At 54.4% G+C, this 23,248-nt stretch overlaps 1 protein-coding gene across 1 annotated transcript; it reads right to left on the bottom strand.

Moving 5' to 3' along the window:
- Positions 1-1,039: 1,039 nt before the first annotated feature.
- Positions 1,040-17,138, bottom strand: LOC109285903 (zinc finger protein 883). The gene is made up of 6 exons (XM_059721233.1): positions 16,854-17,138; positions 15,720-15,892; positions 15,119-15,245; positions 13,007-13,123; positions 8,675-8,859; positions 1,040-7,777 (listed from the first exon to the last, which is right to left on the bottom strand). Exons 1-6 carry the CDS (start codon positions 16,909-16,911, stop codon positions 6,425-6,427), a joined length of 2,013 nt encoding a protein of 670 aa, XP_059577216.1. The 5' UTR covers positions 16,912-17,138; the 3' UTR covers positions 1,040-6,424.
- Positions 17,139-23,248: the final 6,110 nt, after the last annotated feature.

The raw sequence follows: 23,248 nt of genomic DNA, 5'->3' as shown, positions 1-23,248 counted from the left end.
CTGCCTATAAGTACATAAGGTGTGTACATCACGATCTGGGAGAACATCTGTTCATCAGAGCATCCCAAGGAAAAACAAGGACCAATGGTCATAAACTCCTCCAAGACCATTTTCGGGTGGACATAAGGAAAAACGTCTTTACTGTCCAAGCCCAAGGCCTGGAACAGACTCCCCAGAGGTGGTGCAAGCACCTACTCTGGACTCCTTTAAGAAGCATTTGGATGCTTATCTTGCTGGGAGCCTTTGACCCTAGCTGACTTCCTGTCCCTGGGGTGGGGGGCTGGACTTGATGATCTCCCAAGGTCCCTTCCAGCCCTAATGTCTATGAAATCTATGAATCCACATAAAACCTCTCTCATCGATACAGTGTACATGCACCCCAACCATTGCTCCCACAATTTATAGGCCTTGAGTGGTGCAGACCCCCCTGACCCCCGGTCCCCTTCTTTTGGTATAAACAAAACTCCAGACATTCTGGCACCAGACTGGAAAAGAGCATCAAAGCCCTGTCCAAAAAGAGCACAATAATAATGTGCAAAAAACAGCACCAAAAGACTTGTCAGGGGGCGGCCCCTTTGGGTGGCTTTGCAAAGTGCTTTGGTGATTCAGGGTGATGGGAGGTGTGATGCCTGTGGTACCCCTAATGCCAATGCCCAGGGATCCTGGCAAGCCAGACTTGTGAGGGGCAGGCACCCCTTTGGGTAGCTTTGCAAGAAAGACTGCACCCCAAACCCTGAGCACCCAATCCAAAACCCACCCAGCAAAAACAGCAATACTGTGCCAGAGAAGGAGTGGGAAGGTTTTATATTTGAAAGAGGGCAATCAGCAACTTCTTAGGCCGAGCTCCCTCTCTTTGCTCTTCTGGGATGCAAAGGCCCTTTCCTTTGTAAAAAGTTTATTCACCCCAGCCCCTCAACACCACTTTTGCACTTGGTCTAAGACTATGCTTGGGGTTTGATTTATGCATCCTGCACCACCCACCCCCACCATGAGCAGGGATTTTGGCAGCCCTTCACAAATAGGGAGTCCGACAAAGAAACCCAAGGTAACATAAGGCTTTATTGGAAGGGGCACCAAAAAACAGAATTTGTCCCTAGCAGTCTACAGCAGCATTTGTCTATAAAAGAACAGAGCCTAAGAAGGGAGCCTACACTGGCCAGTCAAAAGGAAATGTCCTTTCCTATCTAGGTTTTGGAGAGAAGGCCAGCCAGACAACTGGGATCAGGGTGTTGGAGGGACAGAGGATTGCGCTCACCTAGACCCATCACCTGCTGAAACATGGCATGATGTTAATCATGTGCCCTGCAGCACCAGTGGATCTGTAAGACAGCCCTTGGGTAGTCTTAGCTGTGACAGTAGTCATGTCTGTATGTGCATTTACTGCGCAATAAGCTACTGCACAATAACTTACTGTGCAATAAGTGGTCTTTAGGCTAGTGTCTACACATGAAGGCATTACAGCACAGTAACACTGTGTGTGGACTGACTTAGGACTAATTGGGCATTAACTTGTTACCTGTATCATGCATTGCAAATGAATTTGCTACCTGCACCTTCATCCTGTGTCTACACTGGCAGAAGAGGTCCTGATCCAAGATGGGTCATTGTCTGGTCTCGCTGTGGTTGTGAACTGGCAGGTCTGAATGCAGCTCAGCTCAGGAGACAACAAGGGAAACCCACGAGGCAAACCCTGAGGGAAGCTGAGGCAGAGCTGTGCTGCCTCCTCTCTTAGTTGATCCCCAGTCCTGCAGGTGTCTGGGCTTTGATTTCTAACCCCTGGAGGCCTGAGGTTTGGCCTGTCCAGGGCCATCAGGAAGGGGACAGGCCTCAGGAGCAGGTATCACCCCCTTCCAGACCCAGGGCTGGACACTGGTCCGATGTCAGCTGGGCTGGAATGGTCCAGCTGCTGTGAGGGGCCAGACTCTGCACGTGGACAAGCAGCCACCTGGCGCAGCCACAACCACATGTTCCAGACCCGCCAGTCAGACCTCACAAGATCATGGGGCTGCCTTGAAACCAGAGCGGATGTCGTAAAGAGATCTGGGAGACATTTTGTGCATGATACAGGAAGCCATGGGTCTCCTTTCCCCTGTCACCTCAGCCCCGAACTCTGCTGCCTGAGCTCCCAGTACACCCTATTGCTACTAGGATTCTTTATGCCAGAGTCCCCCACAGACTGACATGGCCCCTCATCCCATTTGGCATCAAGTGAACTTTTAATAGTAATTCCCAAGCTTTGTTACAGGTTTCCTCCCCATAATACAACCTAGCAAGTGGTTTCTTAGGCATTACAACAGTGACTTTCGGTGGCACTAGCCTCAGACCCCGGGTGCTGGGTGTGTGGGATGTTAGTTCCTGAAACCCCCGTTGTTCAAACAAGAATTACAAGGGTGCTCTTCTCTCCCCAGGGTGGCAACACAGCACACGTGTTCCTTTGTTTGTCCATCACTTTTGTAATTTTTCTCATCCCAAATTGTCCAATCCCCTGGCTCTGTGCCAAACATTCCTTATATGATGAACCAATCCCCTGGATTTGTGCCAGCCACATTCCTTATAGGGAAACTGTAGTGCCTTGCTTGCCTAGTGCCCAATCACAGCACTCACATCTCCCAGGGCCACAGAAGGCACTCTGCTCAATTTTGTTGCTTAGCTCTGGAAAGACCTGGACTAGGGCTAAAAGCCTTAGCATAACTCAGTTTTCCCACTACAAGCCCTGCCACCTGCCTCTTCATGAGGGCTGCACTGCTCCCACCACCCTTGTGCAGCCTGCTTACACCACCTGCCCCTTCATCGGGGCTTGTGAAGAGGCTGATGGCCCTATTACCTGAAAGGAATGTCACCATGCTGCGGAGGGAACTCCCGACATGCCCGAAGCCAGCTTTGTCAGCATGTCAGGTGAGCTGGATTGGCTCCCCAATGCCCCAGGAGCTATATCCAGCCGACCAACTCAGCCATGCAGTGGAGGGGAGGAGAGAGAGAGAGAATGCAAGTCCAGGCTGAGTGGACCCGCTGACCACTGAAAGTGAAGAGACTTTACCCCAGGAACGGGGGAGTAGACCAGTTGGTCTGAGAGCTCAGAGGAGCTCAGGAATTCCAGCAAGTGTTAATCACCACGCACGATTCATTAATCATTGCAGCAGCACATTAATTAGCCAGAGGAATGGCAAAAGCAGTGGGAAAAGGATTACAAACCCAGGTGGGTTGAGAGCAAAGGGGAAGCTGAGCACATGGGACATTTTTTGTTTCTCTTTTTTTGTAGTTCCTTTTTTTGTTTTGGATGCTGAGTCCCACAGGGGATGTATACTGTCTGTCAGAACCAGGTAAACACCACCCCTCCTGGAATTAAAATGATCCATCAAGTCATGGAAGGAGAGAACTAGAAGGAACCCAGTCTGACTAATTGGCCCACACTTTCTTCCCCCCAGCGCAGACAGGCAGGTGGATGTCATCAGGGCGCAGAGGACCATACCCTTATGCTGTGATTCCCCAACAAACTGGCACATTGGCTGGGAATACAGATGACAGCCAGGGAGAATCTGAGAATATGGATGTCTCAGTTGTGGCAGCAGTCATCCTCCAGACACATGCCTCGAATGGGGCACTGGGCACAGTATTGTCACAAGAAGTCAACAGAGTCACTTGCCCAGTGGCCTATGGCAGCCAAAAGTTAAAGCCCCAGGAACGGAGGTATGGTACTGTGGAACACAAGTGTTTAACCATTAAGTGGGGTGTTAACTATTTTTGCTACGTCGTGAGTTCACCTTGGTAACAGATCAGGGATCCAGGTTTTCCGTTTCCCATGGAAAAATGAAGAAAACTATGGATTCCCTGTTTTTATCAGAGAAAACGTGCATTTCCCCCTTTAGCAGACAAATCTGCAGATTCTCCACTTTTGCAAAGAGATCTTGTAGGCTGGCACAGTTCCAGCCTGCAAAAGCTGATTGCAGAAAGGGCAGGAAACCCCTCAGCTCTGCCTGGAAGGGGAGGGAGAGAGGAAAGGGCAGAACCTGAGCCTCTGAGTCAGCCAAGGCTGGGCTCAGACTCAGGCTCATCCTCACCTCTGGAGCCTGGAGATGTGGGGCTTGGGGGTTGTGGAGCAGGGCTGGGGAAGGTGGCTGGGGGCTGAGGGAGCGGGGGGCACTGCTGGTCCCAGGCAGCACACTGCAGCCAGGAGCTGGGCCAGGGGGTGAAGGTTCCCAGGAGCGGGGCCAGGGGGTGAGGGCAGAGGTGCTGCCCCTCTGTGGAACACAAATGCCAGCCAGTCTGACAGGTGGCTCGCACATGGAGGCTGCCACCACTGTGCCCCGAGCTGCCTTCCCACGGCCAGCCACATGACTTTGCAAGCAAGCAACGTGGAACGCGGTGTGGTGTTGCTCATCATGTGCCGGGTGCACACATGCCACCTGGCCAGCTGGCCAGGGAAGAGGGGTGCGCTTGCATGCATCCAGCTGCATGGCTCCGGCATCAGTGGCAAGGGATGGTGGCTGTGGGGGGCGGGTGGGGGGGGCTCACACGTGGCAGTCACCACCGCTGTTACTTGCCTGTGGAGCCACACCAGTGGTGGTGACCGCTGCATGCAAAACCTTCCTGCACTGCTGCTGCCACTGTGGAGCCATGTCCATGGAGCTATGTGGCTAGCCACAGGGCAGCACTGGCAGTGGGATGGCGGACCTGGCCACTGCATGCAAGCCCCTCCCCCCCCTCCCATCTGCAGGTATAGCTCTTTAAACAAGCAGCAGCGGTGGCAGGGGATGGAGGTGGTGGTGGCTGTGAGCCGCCCCATTGGTTAGCAGGGGTAGGGGGTTGTGCACACGGAGGCTGCCAACACCTCACACCACTGCTGTTGCTTATCTGCAGAGCCAGGACCATGGACTGCAACCCTTGGAGCATGGACTGCTTTCTGAGAATGATGGGCATGGCACAGGCTCCAAAGCTGATGCAAAGATCATCTCAGCCACTCCCACTAACCAGACTGGCATCTGCCTGAGCTCTTTCCTTTTAACCCTTCACCTGCATCAAACCTGGGAGGCCAGTCTCTCTGTCCTTTGGGTTTTGCAGTGCCCTAGAAAGGCTGAACAAAGGTGAACTGTTGCTGCAGTCCCCTGGCATGAGACTGCTTCCCAGGATGCAGACACTGGGGGGTGCTGAGCAGGTATACATTCCTAAACCCTTCCTGTATTGCTGGCAGAATTATGGACACTCCCGGACAGGGATGCACTGGTGCTGGGCCAGTTTGGAGGACTGGAGGAAGCACTCTCAGTACTTTGAGCACTGATGTTGTAGCAGAAAGCCCCTTTTCCTCTTGCCTGCAGTTGCTCTCCCCTACTTGGATATGTTTTTCCTCTTCTACCTTTTCTTCCTTCCTTCCTCTTTCTTTCACTTTAAGATAAGGAATTGTGTTTTGAAATTTGTATGTCTGCATTTTGTATCTCCCTGTGTATTTTGGTATTTTTATCTATTTGTGTGCCATGGCATTTGTAGCTTATATTTTATACTCCTCACCTTTCAACTTTCAACTAAATGTGTTTTAGTAAAGTATACATTGTAACAATGTTAACAAGGGTAGGAATCAAACTGTCCTTCACTGTATCAGGCTGGCCCCTGAAAGAGCGAGTGAATCAGTGACTGAATGTGTAACAAAGTAACACACAGCAATTGTCACCTGGAAGCTGCAGATCAAGCAACCGAAGAACTCAATAGAAGTACTCAATGTAACAACCGGGAAATGTCTAAACGTCACTGATCAAGGGCTAGAAGCCCTGGCCTGAGTTAATCAACGCCAGAAACCAACTTTTGGGCTGAATATCTCCAGATCGACCACTCCCAAAGCCCTATTCTAAATTCATCAACAGACTCCCAAAACTTCACATACATGCGGATGACCCCTGGGGCTGACAGATGACGTCCAGTAGCCACCGAGGGGGGGGAAGTCCCACGAGGGTCAATGACCCCTGGATTGGGCAAACCTGAAAACTGGGAAGTCACCAAAGTCTGCCAAGGACAGATAAAAGGCAGTGAAAAGTGACCCTCAGTGGCGCCCTCTTGATCTCCAACTCGACCAGACCTGTCCAGCCAGAAGGACCAGCTGGCGACCCCCTTCTGGAAGATAACACCACGCTGAAAGAAGCCTCAACGACAGACTCCAGCGCTTGTAGGATAGGTATACCTCACTCTGTAGCCTGCTACTGTGTGTGTGTGTGTATGTGTATGCATGTGTGCATGTGTGTGTGTGTGTGTGTGGGGACCAGCCACAAGGTTTATGATTACACTGTTTCAATCCGTCTAATAAACTAGAATTTTAAGGATCCTGAGTTGGACATTTGTAGCCAACAATGTGGCTTCTCCCCCATGTGGATAAGCTGGTGCTGGACCAGGGCAGAAGATAAGGGGAAGCTTTCCCACACTCTGAGCACTTATATGGTTTCTATCTTGTGTGGATACGCTGGTGCCGAGCCCGGCTGGAGGACTGAGTGAAGCTCTTCCCACACTCTGAGCACTGATGTGGCTTCTCTCCTGTGTGGATCAGCTGGTGCTGAGCCAGGTTTGAGAACTGGGTGAAGCTCTTCCCACACTCTGAGCACTGGTGCTGTTTCTCCCCTGTGTGGATACGCTGGTGCTGAGTCAGCCTGGAGGACTGAGTGAAGCTCTTCCCACAATCTGAGCACTGATGTAGCTTCTGCCCTGTGTGGATACGCTGGTGCTGAGCCAGACTGGAGGAGCGAGTGAAGCTCTTCCTACACTCAGAGCACTCATGTGGCTTCTCCCCATTGTGGATACGCTGGTGCTCAGCCAGTCTGGAGGAGCGATTGAAGCTCTTCCCACACTCTGAGCAGTGATGTGGCTTCTCCCCTGTGTGGATACGCTGGTGCTCAGCCCTAGTGGAGGATTGAGTGAAGCTCTTCCCACACTCTGAGCACCGATATGGCTTCTCCCCTGTGTGAATACGCTGGTGCTGAACTAGGCTGGAGGAGTTAGAAAATCCCTTCCCACACTCTGAGCACTGATATGGCTTCTCCCCTGTGTGGATACGCTGGTGCTGAGCCAGCCTAGAGGAGTAAGTGAAGCTTTTCCCACACTCTGGGCACTGATGTGGCTTCTGCCTTGTGTGGATCAGCTGGTGCTGAGCCAGGCTTGAGGAGTGAGTGAAGCTATTCCCACACTCTGAGCAATGATGTGGCTTCACCCCTGTGTGGATACGCTGGTGCCTGACCAGCTTGGAGGAGTGAGTGAAATTCTTCCCACACTCTGAACACTGATGTAGATTGTCCCCTGTGTGGATACGCTGGTGCTGGGCCAGGCTGGAGGAGTGAGTGAACCTCTTCCCACACTCTGAGCACTGATGTGGCTTCTCGCTTCTGTGGATCTGCTGGTGCCGAGTCAGTCTGGAGAAGAGAGTGAAGTTCTTCCCACACACTGAGCACTGATATGGCTTCTCCCCTGTGTGGATATGCTTGTGCTGAGCCAGGCTGGAGGACTGAGTAAAACTCTTTCCGCACTCTGAGCATTGATGTGGCTTCTCCCCTGTGTGGATAAGCTGGTGCCTAGCCAGGCTGGAGGAGAGAGTGAAGTGCTTCCCACACTCTGAGCATTGATGTGGCTTCTCTTTTGTGTGCATGCACCAGTGCCTCGCCAGCTTGGACAGCTGCCTGAATCTCTTCCCACACTTGGTGCAGTGGTGCTGCAAACACTCTTGCTGGGACAGATCTTGCAAGCAGATGAAGTTCTTCCTGCACTTGGTGCAGTGGTGTGTCTTCCTCCCTAGCTGGATGCACCAGTCCTGAAATGGAGAAAAAAGAGGTGAAGATCTTACCACTCTTGGCACAGCTGTATCTGACACTTCCCCCCCTACACATGTAGGTGTTTGACCAGGTCTGTGGGGCACACAAAGTTCTTCCCTGATTTGGTGAAGTGGTGGGGTAGCCCTCCAGAATGGGTCTGGCAGTGAGCAACAAGAGCAGAGAGGCAGATCAAGGTCCTCCCACACTTGGTACATACATGGGACTTCTCCCCAGTGTACCTTATCTTGTGAAGAGCCGGGAGTGATGGGCACTTAAAGGGTTTTTGACCTTCAGATAGGGGTGAGCTCTGCCCCTGTGTTTGTAAGTGAGCTCCTGCTTACCTCTGAGGCCCTCCCCACTGCCTTTGCTTGCATGCAGTGCATCTTTCCAGTGGCTCTTTACTTCTCTCAGCTTCATAGTTTCATAGTTTCACAGTAGCTAGGGTCAGGAGGTACCTGAACAGATCATCTCGCCTGACCCCCTGCCACAGGCAGGAATGAATGCTGGGTTCACAAGACCCCAGACAGGTGATCATCCAAACTCCTCTTGAATTTGCCCAAGGTAGGGGTGAGGCCCACTTCCCTGGGAAGCTGGTTCCAGATTTTGGCCACCCTAACTGTAAAATTTTGCCTTCTGATCTCTAACCTAAACCTATTCTCCATCAGCTTATGACCATTGTTCCTTGTCACCCCAGGAGGTGCTGGGGAGAAAAGGGCTCTGCCTATTTGCTGTTGATTTCCCCTAATGAGCTTGTAGACAGCCACCAGGTCCCCCCTCAGCCTCCTCTTGCTAAAGCTGAACAGGTTCAGCTTCAGCTTCACAAATTCTTCCCTGCACCCAAGGCTCTTTCTAGGTTTTGCCTCTTCTCCACCTTCATGCCCAACTGGAAATGTTACCTGGTTCATCGCTAGATTCTTCTTCTGCTTTTGGGACCTCCCCTGACTCTTGTGCCATGGATCCTTCTCAGGTCTCACAGAGTCCATCTCACCCAAACTCCCTGGGGAAGTCTGTGGTGGCTCCAGGTCTGCAGATCCTTCCACAGATGGCTGCTCCTCAGCTCTGCTCAGCAGCCTGGAACCTCCTGCATGGGGAGGAGAAACTCCAGATTAGTCCCTACCTTCCTGGCAAGGGGCAGACATTCCTATTCCTTCTGTTGGGATGGGCCTTAGAGCAGGCGTGGACCTTCACATTGTGTTCCCTCAAGAAAACAAGGTCTTCCTGCCAGAAGCTGAAGTGCTGGGGGTGAGGGAGGGACAGGTCCCAGTGTTGGGCTAAAGTCCCTGACTCGGTGCAGATCAAAATCCAAACTCTCAGAGTTTCTGCCCCAGCTGTTCAGGCCATCACCTCAAGCCCTGCTGGGACAAGCACACGTGGGACATGTGCATTAGGGCAGTGCCTGAATAGCCTCATGCTCTAATGGGCTGAGGACAAGGGGAAGATGTAGAGCTGTGGCTCTGCCTTCTGAGAGAAGCAAGACTGCTTCCTGCCTGCATCCAGGGAAAGCTCTTGTGCAGGGAATGCACCCATGGAGCTTTCCTCTGCTGATGTGTCCCAGATGGCATCCATGTCACAGGAGTCTTAAAAGGGTCTAAGGCCTTGGCATGAACCAGAACCAGGACACTATGCTGAGTCTCAGGCTTGGTGACACTCAAGGCCCCAGAGAGGAAACAGGAAGGGGGGAATTCTGGTGCAAACCATAGGGGATTCATTTACTCTCCACAACCTGAATTCTTGTGAATCCCACCCGTGCCATGGAGTCATCTAATGCAGCCAGAGACTGTGCTGAAACTCTTCCCAGGTTCCAGGTCAACCCAACTAGAAGCCAAGGACAGTCTCAGTTTCATTCTTGACCAACAGGAATGGCTACACAGAACCTCTGTATACCACGATGATTTCAATGGGGGACTACATTATCCCATCATACCCTAGGAGATGGTGTTACAGAGCTATGGCTACCTTGGGTTTGGGAATAAATGTTACATTGCTGAGCGACGATGGAAACTTAAGAACATGGCCCATGGAAACTACATGTGGGATGACAATCAAGACAGCAAACCTGCCTGTCCCCTAACACATGTCATTAGAAGAAGAAGCGGGGAACAGTTGATTGTTTCTACATTGTTTAATTTCAGAGAATGGGAACGGGAACAACACCTGCCTGGACACATTACAGCAGGGCTGGGCAAAACATGGCCCATGGGCTGCATCCAGCCTTCTGAGTGGCTTTGTCCAGCCCACGGAGGGTTCCTTAGTATGGCTCTGCAGTTAGGCTGCATTTCCAGGCACACGGGGAAGCAGCAACTTCTTGCAGCTGCTGACAACTGGGCCAAAGCAGCAGGTACCAGTGTGCGCAGCCCTGATCCCATGTGTTCTGCACGAGCTGCAGGCTCACTGTCTGGGCTAAGCAATGGCAGAGTGGGAGAGAAAATGCTGGTCAGCATGGGAGAAATGCGGGCCATCCTGCCACCAGTGCCTCCAGGTATAGCCATCCAGAGCCAGTGCAGGGCTCCCCTGAGTCTCCACCATGTCCCACCATCTCTAACCTGCCCAGCAGGTCAGCAGTGGCAGTGTAGAGCAGACCCAGGACAGCACCGTGCAGGCTCTGGGCAGATGCACCAGGAATCACCGGCAGTGGGAGTGGTTGCTTTTACTTCATACTAAGTAGCAGTTTCTGCCCCGTGCCGCTGCTGCTGAACCTGGACCCAGCGCTGGCTCTGGGCTTGCCCCTCCAGGTTGAGCAGCAGCAGCAGTGGCGGCAGCTGTACAAGGAAGAAACTGTTGCTCATTGTGGGGAAAACTTGGCTCCTCCCCCTTCCTGATGTTGGGCACTTTTTGGTGCAGCCGCCCAGAGCCCACACTGTGCATGGCTGCCCTGTGGTTCCATTGCTGCCAGCTCTGGGCTGACCTGCACAGCAGAGGTGACAGTGCAGAGCATCCGTAGGGCAGCCCAGATGCAGTGGTGACTGAGCCTCAGGGGAGCCCGGAATAGCACCCACAGCTGCACCAAAAACTCCCTGGCAGCAGCGAGGGGGATGGGCTGTTTTCCCCTGCCCCGCCTCCCCCCCCCCCCGCAGCAAAGAGAAAGTTTCTGCCCAGCTGCTGCTGCTCAGGCTGGAGGGGAGAGCCCAAAGCTGGCACAGGGCATGTGGGGTTGGGGCTGTGGCAGAATGCTATCTCTGTCTCCCCCCAAAACTCTGCTATATGACAGTTTGGTTACCATGGTTACTGCAGAGGGCAGACACTTCTGGTCCCATCTGCTAAAGGTAACCCTGAGTTGTAACTTAAGCTGGATTCATTTGTATAGGAGGCGGGAAACCTGCTCCCTCTGCCTACATGATTGGCCTCACATACCTGGGTGGGGGGTTTAAGCTTCCAATTCTTCTCAGCAATGCCAACCTGACTGGGAGGGGGCTAAAGATCCTGCCAGTCTACCTGGCAACAAGTGATGCATTAAAAATTGGTTGGCTGGCAGCCAACAGTTGCTGGCCTTTGTTGGATCATGTAACTGAGGTCATAAGAGCTATATAAGTGAAGGACCGCCCAGGAGAGGCAGTAGCCAAGATGAAAACTCAGAAAGAAGCTAGACCACCTGAAACGTGCTCTCTCTTGAAACTCATGATCAATGAACTGCCTGCCTCCAGAGGAAATCTCCACCTGCCTCTGGATGATATTCATGAGTAAGCTACCTGGGATCTAAGTAGATATATAGCTTACAGTAACTTGGACGCTTGATCAAAGGCTACCCAGCCACCCTGTTTGCTCTATGGGATTTCTCTGGCATTGCTCTATTCTGTACCTTATTCCAAGCCTCCTGCTTGTCACCAATAAAGTTCTCTTTTGTACCTAACGTGGGAGACTTATTGGGAGCGGGTCTAGATTATGCCTTGGGGTACCCTTGGTTCAGCTGATTAAGGGAGACCACTCTTTGAGCTTTGGACTGAGGGAAGCACCACAAATTCTTGCAGTGGGTCAAGTATCCCCTCAAGGACTACTAGGCCTGTGTTTCCCAGGGGGCACAGGGCCAGCAGCAGTCCAGACCCTGGGTGGTGGCAGCATTACACTCAGGCTAGCGGGTGTGCTCCAGGAAGGGGGTTGGCCAGACATGAGGCACCCCCACGGAGGCACTCGGAGCCTGGAAGGTGGTCAAGCACAGTGAGGTGGGTGGCTCAATGCAGGAAAACCCCCACTGGCCTGCCACAGGGGCTACAAGCACTGCTGCCTGATACTACCATGGGGCTGGGGGCAGCAGCGGCAGCAGCTGGAAGGGGCTGCCCTAGCCATGCTGAATGCCCAGGGGCAGCTGAACGCACCAAGGACAGGTGGAGCTGGTACAGGCAACGCCAGGGCTATGCCCTGTTGGCAATGGCTGGGGAGCCACTGCAGGCATGTGGGCTCTGAACTGTTGTGGGCTGGGGGCTAAGGGCTGACCGACTCAGTTGGGCTCATGCAGGGGCTCCCACCTCCCATACAAACCCCACACCTACCAGCACCCTCCCCTACAGCACCCCCCGCACTCACACTTGCAAGCCTTTGTGGGATGCCCCATTCACTGCTACATACACACACCACAAACACCCAGACACACCCCCGGTCACCCTCCCCCTCCACACACCCCATAAAACCCCACAAACCTCATACCGACTCATACATCCCCACAAACCACCCGTACCCACCCACACACATCCACAGATACCCCCACGCCCCATATACACACATCTACACACACACCCACAACCTCCCACAAACCCCATTCCCACCCACCTGTACTCCTTAGGGGTACACCAATAGAGATTTGGGGGGCCTATACTGATAGCCAATTTTTAAGGAGGCATATCAACTGATACCGATCCAATTTGCAATACAGCTGCATTCAGCTGGTAAGTCTGCTGTGGTGGAAGGGGCGTGGGGAAAGAATGGGTGTGTGGGGGCAGATCAATGCCCCCACAGTGTAGGAGGGAGTGGGACTGGAGCAGGCGGTGCCCACCCAGGGTGAGGCATGAGATGGAGCCATGGCTCATCCTGAGGGCACTACAGGGACGGCAGCTACTGCCACTGTGTGCACCCCAGGAGGGCAAGGAGTAGGCAGGGAGGCACGTGCCCCGAGATCCACAGTCAGCACTCTGCAATAGCACTGCAGGGCAGGCCTGCAGTTTCCAGGTCCCACTTGCAGGCTGGCCCTGAAGCTTTACCGAGAGCACAGTCGGGTGGACAGAACAGCCACAACTCACCTGGCAGCAGGTCCTCCCATCTTGAGATTTGTGGTTGGACCTCATCATCACAGACCCAGAGCTCCACCTGTCCTCGCTGGATGCTGCAGATTAAGTCAGGAGTGGGACCTTGATATCCTGTGTGGGCAGTGGTTAAAGAGCATTTATGACTGGGTACAGGATGTAGAATGCAACTGGGATTTAGGGAATAGATCCAATAAACTCAAGGTGTCTACTAGGGCCTTGATGGATAAGGGAGACATTTAAGGTGAAAGAGAAGGCACTGCAGGGAGAAGCCTTCAAGAGACAACGGGCCTTGTCACCCAGGTAGATGAGGAATGGTCATAGGAAACAAAGCACCAGCTACTCCCGATTTAGAAAGAGCATTAAACTGACAGAGTCACCAGGATCAGGTGTGGAGATGCATGATCCATTATGTACTGGGGAGCAAAAACAAAGATTTCCCTGTTTTCAAGGTACCAAAAGGAAGAGATATTGGACACACGTATGGATGGATAACACTCATCTTATCAGTGTAATTCAAGGAAAAGAAGTGAAGATGAGCTCAGTGAAGGGACTCATGGCAGTGAAAAGCATCCATGACAGGTGCTGACACCTTTTCTGGGAAAGAGAAATTCATCATGATGAGGGACAGGAAAGGATGATTTCATAAAAAAATGCAGCTGAGCAATCATCCCATCCATTGGGAAGATCATCCCAGGAGGGGGGAGGAGGGCACAGGCTGGCAAGTACTGCAGGGCTGAACACCAAATTCCTGGGAGTCGTGGGTATGGACAAAAGAAGGCAGAAAGAGACACATTTCACAGCATGTGAAAGGCCATAATTTAGAAATGGTCGAGATGGTCTTTGCCAAGCAAAACAAAACGTTGAAGCACTTCCCTTAGGAAATTTTCTGGGGCAAAGAATTTTCGGGGGTCGGACTCGATGATCTATTGAAGTCCCTTCCAACCTTGACATCTATGAATCTATGAATCTAAAGACAGGGGGGAAAAAGCATCAGAAAAGCAAACTCACCTAGTAAAATCCCAGTACCTCAACTCCATGCACAAGCCAGTACAAGCCCCTGCATTAGACATCCTCTGGAAATGAAAACTGGTTCTCACTAGGTCCTGCAGCTGGCCCACTTCTTGTCATCACAATGATGGGCATCCTATCAGCAGAAGGATTTTAGGAAGAGCACAAGAAAACTTCTGAGAGGGGCAGAGGGAGCTGGAGAGCACAGGCTTAAAAAAATACAGCAAAGCCAGAGTCTCCTGTCTACGGATGTTAGGAAGGGAGGTGGACAGGAACTTCCAGGAACCTCTCGGCAGACAAACCTGGGTTACATCTCGTGTACACGTCACTAGAGGAGCAGTTTAGGAAATGCATTATCTCCTTGTTGTAGCTGCAGAGGCTGGTAAAGCTAACTATGACTTGTTCCAGGTCGTAACTAAAGGAGAAAGGGGATTTAGATAGGGAAGTGAAGGGAGGAATTAACAGCCTGTAATAATGTACATTCACATGAGCCCAGGGTGTGTTTTCCCCACAGAAGACAAATTGTGTGAAAGGTCTTTGCATTAAGGCAAACTTCAATAGTTCAATATATTTTTAAGTAGGGGGAGGAAAGCTGGACAGGTACATTAAAGCACTAAGCTTTAAAACAGTAGAACTGCAATCTTTCTCTGGCTCTGCTATGCAGTCTTTATGCATGTCTGACTTGGAGCACGCTAGGATTGTTAAATGTGTCTGCAGAGGACTCGCTAGGTCAGATGGAGGAAATCAGAATCCTCCCCCAAGGAACAGCTCTTAGTGCATTCATGTACAATGATCTGGAGATGGTGTGAACGTTTTGAGAAGGCAAAGGGAGATTATGTTGCCAAGAAACTGCTGCATATGGAAGAACCAGGAGTCACAAGAACGGGGAAGGCACAGGTGAAGGCGGCTGGAGCAAATGAAGGAGGAGATCTCAGTCTGACACGTGAGAGAGGCCTGATCACTGACAGGGCAGTGGGGAGGAAGGGGATTTAAACCTACGGCCAAAAGTTCATGAGGATGAGACTGCTGAAACAGGGAGATGACTACAAAACAGCAGAGTTCACATATGTCTGGGAGGAGAAAGACCCAGAGCTTTACCCAGGGAAACGAGGGCTTGGTAATTCTTCAGCATCTGGTCCTGGTAAAGCACCTTGTCTTCATCGTCCAGCAGCTCCCACTCCTTCCGTGTGAAATACACAGCCACGTCCTCGAACACCTCCCGGAGCTGCAGGTACAAGCGTTGCACCATCAGTGTCTCCTGCGCCAGCTGCTCCCGGCCCCACAGCCCTGCCTGCAATCACTGGTACTACCACAAATTGCAATGTTAGCCATGACAGGTAAGGGGACAACTCCCCAGTCTTCAGCTGACATGTGACATGGATGCCGCTGTGGACACAGGAGTTCACGTGCCGCCCTCAGCCCAGCTCATCACGATCTATTTGCTCGGTCCTTTGGGGCAGCCTGGGCAGCACGTTCTGAGGCAGGGAGCCCCAGCTCCACGCACTGTAACCCGGCCTGCCCACGCCAGCACCCCTGCTATCTGCACTCGGGAGGGAGCTCCTGGTAATGTAGCTAGGGCTGCAGCCTTTGTGCTCTTCAGGTCTCTCTGCTCCCCAAATTCCTTACAGCACCCCAGGCTCCTCCTGCGCTCTGGTCCACCTGTACTCCCCACCACAAGTGAACCGGGTGCCCTGCTCACCTCCAAGCTCTCCTCCTGCTTTGGAGGCCTGCCCTGCCCCTTCTGCACTTGGCCTGGCTCAGGGGTCAGGGAGCTCCTCTCCTCCAGGCTCCCTGCGCACGTCCTCTGCAGCTCCAGGATCACCAGCCCCTCCTCAGCAGGCTGCTGCTCAGCTGTCTGCAGGGTCCCAGCACCTGCGTGTGGGAAGGGAGGGCACACGTGAGCCCTGGTGCTGTTGGCATGGGGAAAACCCTGCGAGTCTCCTGCACTGGCCTGGGACTGAGGAGACTGAGGCTTCAGTGTGTGGAAAAGGGGGAAGGAAGACTCAGAATCCCACAGCTCTTGCTAACACACCTCCACAGGCATGAGGCTGGAGATGAGCCCCTGTAACACTGGCCCAGCATGGGGAGGTGATCACAGCACCACGACAGAGCCTGCAGGGACATCGCTCCCTGGGAAAGCAGGTCCAGCGGTGTTGGGGCTGTATCAGATCCACATGCTAAGGGCAGGGGAGGGGAAACGCAAGGTCGGTCTGCTCCTGAGCTGTGAAACAATTGCAGGGGCACCAGGAGAACAAGAACCGCTGATCTGTGGAGCACTGACCCCACCACTATGCTGTGGAAAAGAGATTTCTGCACCGAGGGAGGGTGCTCACGCTGCTGGAGAGTGGAGACCCACCGCCCCCTCCCTGCCCCTGGGATCTAGTCTCGTCTGAGCCACCAGCCTGAGCAGCTTTTGTGTGCTGACAGCTCCCAGGTCTTCTCTGGTCCAGGGGAGTCTGCAGCAGCACACAGGCCTCGGCTATCTGCACGTGAACCAGCCAGAGCCACTGGGGAGTGTCATTTCCCCATCTGCACTAGTCCGTATTGGGCACAGAGAGCTCACATGGGGTATAAGAGAGGAGGTTACTGATTGTTACCCTAGCTGCATGACAAGCCCAAGCCAGATGCAGCCTCTCTGTGCTGGGGCGGTGCAAGGAGAAAGATCGGGGTCTCGGCCCGGGAGCTGCCCGGCCCAGGGATCAGGCCTGTCCCAGCCCAGCCCCGCGGGTACGAGTGTTGCAGCCCCGTCCCAGGCAGGCGCAGACGTTCGAGCCTCGCCCCCGGCGCAGCACAGGCACCCGGACCCCGCGGACGGCTCCGTGCTGCACCTCACCTGAGTGCTGCGGGGCCGGGGGCTCCTCTGTGGAGACACGAGCCCCCAGGATTTCCATCTCTCCTGGCTCCTCCCGCCTGTCCACACGCGGTGTTGGACTGGCTCCTCCCGCCGCTGCTGCTCTCCCGCCTGCGATGCGAACCGCCGCGGGGACGCATGCCCCCGGCTGCAGCCTTGATGACACGAGGGATGTATCCTGCCCCCTCAGCTCTTGCCTGGAGCCCCCGGCCCTGCTCCCTGCACGTCACCTCCGGCTGCAGCAGCGCTGCGACGACCCGCTCCCTCCCGCCCCTGGGAGCTGAACGCAAACGCGGCAGCCCCGCCTCCCCACCACGTCACGCGGCTGCAGCTCCCCGCACATTAACTCTTTGGTGCCCCCAGCCCCCTTTGCTTTCCCCCTGATCCCCCCCCCGCCCCCCCCGCCCCGTGCCGGCTCCCCCGGGGGACCCCCGCCCCCGCCGCCTTCTCCAGCCCCGGCCTCCGTGTCCCAACGACCCCCCGCCCCTGCCTCAGTTTCCCCGAGATCTCCCCGAGCCTGCCACCCCACCCCAGCCCCCCCGTGTCTCCGTGCCCCCGGCCCGTCGCCCCCACGCCTCGTGCTGCAGTGTCCCCCGAGCCCTCCGTGCCCTGCCTCAGTTTCCCAAAGAGCCTGTCAGCCCAGATTGCTTCCCATCATGTCCTGCTGCCGCCTGCCCTGACCCCCCGACCCCAGCTCCCCCTGACCCCCGGCTCATCCCGACCTCCAGCTCCCCTTGACTCAAGCTCCCCCCCGACCCCTGGCTTGTCCTGACCCTCAGCTCCCCCCAACCCTAGCTCCCCACCTCAGTCTCAGGGGCTGGTGGGGGCCAGTCAGGAGCTGGTGGATTTTATCCTGCTCTGCCCCGGCGAGGGGTGCAGGATGGTTCATCAGTCAGAGTGAGAGGCAACGGGCGGGCGACGGTGGTGTCGTGCCTGGGTTCATCCAACACAGACCAACCATGTGGGAAAAATGCCACCGTCTGTGTCTCTCTCCAGAAATCTGTCCTGGTCAGCTTGGGACACTGGGGTCGAATTCCTAAGGGAAGGGGGATTTTCCTCCCTGCCTACGTGACAAGAGCCTGGTGCCCAGGAGGTGGTCCCTCTGCTCACCTGAGTGGGGGGAGGGAAAAGCCCCTGCTCCTCTGCCCAGGTGACCAGTGATGCTTTTTAAATTGGTTGGCTAGTTGCCACCACTGCTGACTTCTATTGGACTGGGCTGCTGAGGTCAGAAAGGCTATATAAGAGCCTGGTCCAAGAAGAAGGGGGAGAAGCCATTTTTCCAGCATGGCACAAGCATCAGGACACAGGGAGAGAGTCTGATCCAACTGAAACGCTCTCTCTCTGGAAACCTCCGAGCCAGATTTCTACCATCTTCTGGATGATACTTGTGTTTCTGGAGAGCTAGTCAGGTCACAGGGGTGCATTTCCGTATCAAACAGCTACCTCAGCCAGACTGTTTTGCTCAGTGGTAATCCCTTGATAGTGCTCTACCTCTTACCCTATTCTACCTCATCCTGTTGGGAGCAATAAAGTTCTCCTTTGTGACTGATGTAGAAGACTTATTGAGGGGTGGGTTTAATTATGCCCAGGAGGCCCCTTGGGTCTGCGGACTAAGGGAGACTATCCTTTTTGGCCCCTGACTTGGGGAGGTGCCCCAAGTTCTTGTATTGGGTCGAGTATCCATAGGACTATCAGGCCCGTGTTTTCCCGAGGACACAGGAACCAGACAGTCCCTTCTCGGGGTGGTGGCAGCACACGCTACCCCCGGACTCTGCGGTGGGGCTTGAAAGGGGGTCTGCCAGGGCCTCGGCACCCCTGGAGAAACATGTGGAGTCCAGCAGGTGGACAGGTATAGTGCGGTGGGAGGCTCAACACAGGAGCTCCCCCTACTGGCCCACCACAGCCACACACTTGCTGCGCGGACACGGGTGGCGGGGTCCACGCGCAGGCCGGCAGGTACTGTCATCCCTCTGTGGGGTCACTATCACCCTAACCTGCCCTGGCCCCACACAGAGCTCCAGGGCCCGCCCTGCACCTGCCCACTGCCCCCACATCACACCGAGCTTGCCACGGACTGGGCCCCGGTTCCCATCCCCTTTCCCGCCTAGTCCTACAGACTGTGTCCCAACGCTCCTTCTCTGCCCCAGCCTGGAGGCAAGATGACGACGACCCCTCAGCTGGCCCTGGCCATGTCCTGACCTGTTTCCAGATGCTTTGCTCGGGGGCACAGACTCAAGTTCCCCTGTGCGGGGCCGCAATGCCATGATGTGAAGTGACCCCAGGCAGGGGTGGGTGGAGGGGACCTGCTCCTGACGACAGCCCCGGGGCAGTACACGTGCATCCTTCGCTGCACAGCAGGGTGGAATTGGCGCGCATGTCCTGACAACAGGGTCTGCCTGGGGCTTGTCGGCACTGGTGAAGGGATGAGTACTCAGGGGTCATGGTGGGGAGGAAGGGACAGGGCGGCACTTCTCCTTGGAGGAGGAGTCACGTTATTTCTATTTGAAAAGGCCATGTGCAGTGGTTGGTGCCTGGCTCTGGGGAAAGAGCCGTCCCTGGGGAGGGTACAGAGTCACCCCCTTCCTGTGACAGTCCCCAGAGCTGTGCTGAAGACGAACACAAAAAAGCACAGGGAGGCAAGCGAGGTGTGAAGGGGGCTAGACAATAGAAAAGGGCAGTGACAGCGGAGCGCGGGCCCTCCCCCACAAATGAATTTGTAGGCAGCCCGAAGATCCCCTGTCAGCACCACCCATTCTCTCGTGGAGGCTGAAGAGATACAAGTCCCTCAGTCTCCCCACTTAGGACCTTACCTGCTGCCCCCTAACTATAGTAGTAGCCTCCTCTGGACCCTCTCCATGCTGTCCACATCTATCCTGCAGTACGGTGCCCAGACCTGGACACAGTGCTCCAATGCTGCGTCGAGGGGGAGCATCACCTCCCAGGACCTGTTTGGATGGAAAGAGCTGCTTTGTGGGTCCACTCGATTTTGAACTGAAATGTAGGATTTAATGTCCAGCGTACTTTGAACTTCCCTCTCATTCTCTCCCCTTCTCTTCCTGCTCAATGCATTTCTCCGTGGACAGCTCACCTTTTTTTGGTGCAGGCTGAAATAAAATTAAGGTATTAAATGTATGCTGTCTATAAACAGCAGCTTATAGAATGGTGTCGACGAGGAGTGCTGCTAGCGCCTCTGCCCAGGGGGACAAGGCTACCCGGGGCAGGTCTGAGGCCTCCACCCAGACCGAGCCCATGGGGGAGCTGATGTCCCCCTACCTCCTGGCCTGAGGGGGATCCCCAGCAGGGCTGGGGGGGGCAGAGATTGGGGACCCCCTCACCTGTCCGGCAGGTGCCCATCTTAGGGCTCTGGAGGCGCAGGTGAGGGAGCTCCAGGAGGAGGTTAGCAGGCTGAGGGGGATCAGGGAGGCGGAGGATGAGATTGACAGTTATTTCCTTTCCCTGCAGGCCCAGGCACCCAAGGAAGAAGCAGCCCGGGGAGTGCCCTCCGCAGCAGAGTGGCAGACGGTCACAGCCAGGGCCGGAGCAGCTCGCAGTGAACTGGTACCAGCTTCCCCAGTCCGACTGGTGAACAGGTACGAGGCCCTGGCGACCCTGCAGGAGATGGAAGGGGAGGAGGAAACCCTTGGGCAAGAAGAAACACCACATTCTTCACACTCCGAACAGATCAAGAGATCCACGAGGACCCAGAGGAGGAGGCGACGAGCGCTCGTCATAGGCAACTCCATCCTGAGAGGTACGGAAGGACCCATCTGTCGCCAGGACCCCTCGGCACGAGAGGTATGCTGCCTGCCCGGAGCAAAGATTCGGGATGTGACGGAGGTAATCCAGGCCAGGATCAAGCCCACCGATTACTACCCCATGGTCCTAGTCCATGTGGGTACTAATGATGCGGCCAGGAGAATCCCCGATCACCTGATGGTGGACTACTGTGCTCTGGGCGGCGTGCTGAAGGAGTTCGGTGCACAGGTGGTATTCTCTTCCATCCTACCAGTGACCGGATGAGGAAGACGGCAGGAGAACTGCATCCGAGAGACAAACTGGCGGCTTTGGCAGTGGTGTCTCGAGGCAGGCTTCGGCTTCCTGGACAATGACCCGCACATCACAACGAGGGACATGCTCAGCTGGGATGGGCTTCACCTGTCCCCCAAAGGTAAGCGTGTGTTTTCTACTAGGTTGGCGGATCTCCTCCGGCGGGCTTTAAACTAGGCTCGTCGGGGGGAGGGGAGTACGAGGGCAGGGGAAGCTGTGGACCACCAAACCATGTGGCACCCACAAGGACAGCCCAGCCTGAAGAAGGAGAGCATTGGGAACCTGAAAGCCATGGGGAGGCCAGCACTACAGAACAGGTAAGAAACAAGAAGGTAAGAAACAATGGGCCCCTTCGGACTCAAAGTGGGGGGGCAGCAAAGGCACCAGTCGCAGGGCTCAAGTGCCTATATACTAATGCTAGGAGCATGGGGAACAAGCAGGATGAACTAGCGCTCCTGCTTGCACTAAACACCTATGACTTAGTGGGGCTAACAGAAACCTGGTGGGATTCATCCCACGACTGGGCAGTACATATTGAGGGCTATAGATTGTATAGAAAGGACAGGTCTGGGAAGAAAGGGTGGGGGGGGTTGCACTTTATGTCAGTGAGCAATATACATCAACCCTCATCAAGACGGAATCCGAGGCTGAGGAAGTAGAAGGATTGTGGGTTAGGCTACATGGGGGGCAAGGAGAAAAGGATTTGGTGGTAGGAGTCTGCTACAGACCCCCACACCAAGGGGAAGAAATAGATGCGGGGCTCCTAAGGCAACTCTCGGAGACCATAAAAGCTAAAGAGGCGGTAGTCATGGGGGACCTAAACTACCCGGACATCTGCTGGGAGATGCAGACAGCAAGGTCCCATCGCTCATGCAGGTTTCTAACCTGTGTACAGGACCTCCACCTGACACAGGAGGTGCATGGTCCCACTAGGGGGAATGCCATACTGGATCTGGTATTGGCAACAGGGGATGACATGATAGGGGACCTCCAGATTGGTAGCCATCTGGGAGACAGTCATCACCTAATAATAGAATTCAACATAAGACGGCGAGTGGGTAAGGTAACTAGCAGGGTGAAAGTGCTAGACTTTCGGAAAGCTGATCTCAATGCACTCAGGCGATTAGTCAAGGACGCACTGCAGAGTAGAAGTTTTGATGGGATGGGAGCCCAAGAAGGGTGGCTGTGCCTTAAGAAAACGAACCTTCGGGCACAAAGCAAGACGATCCCCGAGCGAGGCAAAAAAAGGAAAGGGGCCAGGAGGCTTCCATGGCTGACCAGAGAAATCCAGGGCAGCCTAAGGGCCAAAAGGGGAGCACATAAAAAGTGGAAACAGGGAGAGATCACTAAAGATGAATATACCTCCTCTGCTCATGCTTGTAGGGAGGCAGTTAGGTGGGCCAAAGCTACCATGGAGCTCAGGTTGGCAACCCAAGTAAAAGACAACAAGAAATTGATTTTTAGATTTATTGGGAGTAAAAGGAAGGCCCAGGGAGGAATAGGACCGCTGCTAAATGGGCAGAAACAATTGGTGACAGATAGGGGGGACAAGGCTGAACTCCTCAATGAGTTCTTTGCCTCAGTGTTCCTAAGCGAGGGGCACGACAAGTCTCTCACTGGGGTTGTAGAGAGGGAGCAGCAAGGCGCCAGACTTCCATGCGTAGATCCTGAGGTGGTGCAGAGTCACTTGGAAGAACTGGATGCCTTTAAGTTGGCAGGCCCGGATGAGCTCCATCCGAGGGTGCTGAAGGCACTGGCCGACATCATTGCAGAGCCACTGGCGGGAATATTCAAACGCTCATGGCGCACGGCCCAAGTCCCGGAGGACTGGAAAAGGGCTAACGTGGTCCCCATTTTCAAAAAGGGGAGGAAGGAGGACCCGGGCAACTATAGGCCGGTCAGTCTCACCTCCATCCTTGGCACAGTCTTTGAAAAAATTATCAAGGCTCACATTTGCGAGAGCCCGGCAGGGCAAATTATGCTGAGGGGAAACCAGCACGGGTTTGTGGGAGGCAGATCGTTCCTGACCAATCTAGTCTCTTTCTATGACCAGGTTACGAAACGCCTGGACACAGGAGGAGGGGTGGATGTCGTATACTTAGACTTCAGGAAGGCCTTCGATACGGTATCCCACCTCATACTGGTGAACAAGTTAAGAGGCTGTGACTTGGATGACTACACAGTCTGGTGGGTGGCGAATTGGCTAGAGGGTCGCACCCAGAGAATCGTGGTGCATGGGTCGGTCTCGACCTGGAAGGGTGTGGGCAGTGGGGTCCCGCAGGGCTCGGTCCTTGGACCGATACTCTTTAATGTCTTCATCAGTGACTTGG

Source organism: Alligator mississippiensis, chromosome 2 (genome assembly GCF_030867095.1).
Source record: "Alligator mississippiensis isolate rAllMis1 chromosome 2, rAllMis1, whole genome shotgun sequence".
Taxonomy (NCBI): domain Eukaryota; kingdom Metazoa; phylum Chordata; order Crocodylia; family Alligatoridae; genus Alligator; species Alligator mississippiensis.
Note: the sequence above shows the minus strand (reverse complement) of the source record. Positions and strands in the feature narration are given on the sequence as shown.

Coding starts and splice junctions, on each gene's coding strand:
- LOC109285903 (XM_059721233.1), bottom strand. CDS start 16,911: ATGGAAATCCTGGGGGCTCGTGTCTCCACAGAGGAGCCCCCGGCCCCG. Junction 15,893..16,853: donor CCCGGCCCCGCAGCACTCAG/GTGAGGTGCAGC, acceptor TCCCACACGCAG/GTGCTGGGACCCTGCAGACA. Junction 13,124..15,118: donor CCAAGCCCTCGTTTCCCTGG/GTAAAGCTCTGG, acceptor CTGCCCACACAG/GATATCAAGGTCCCACTCCT.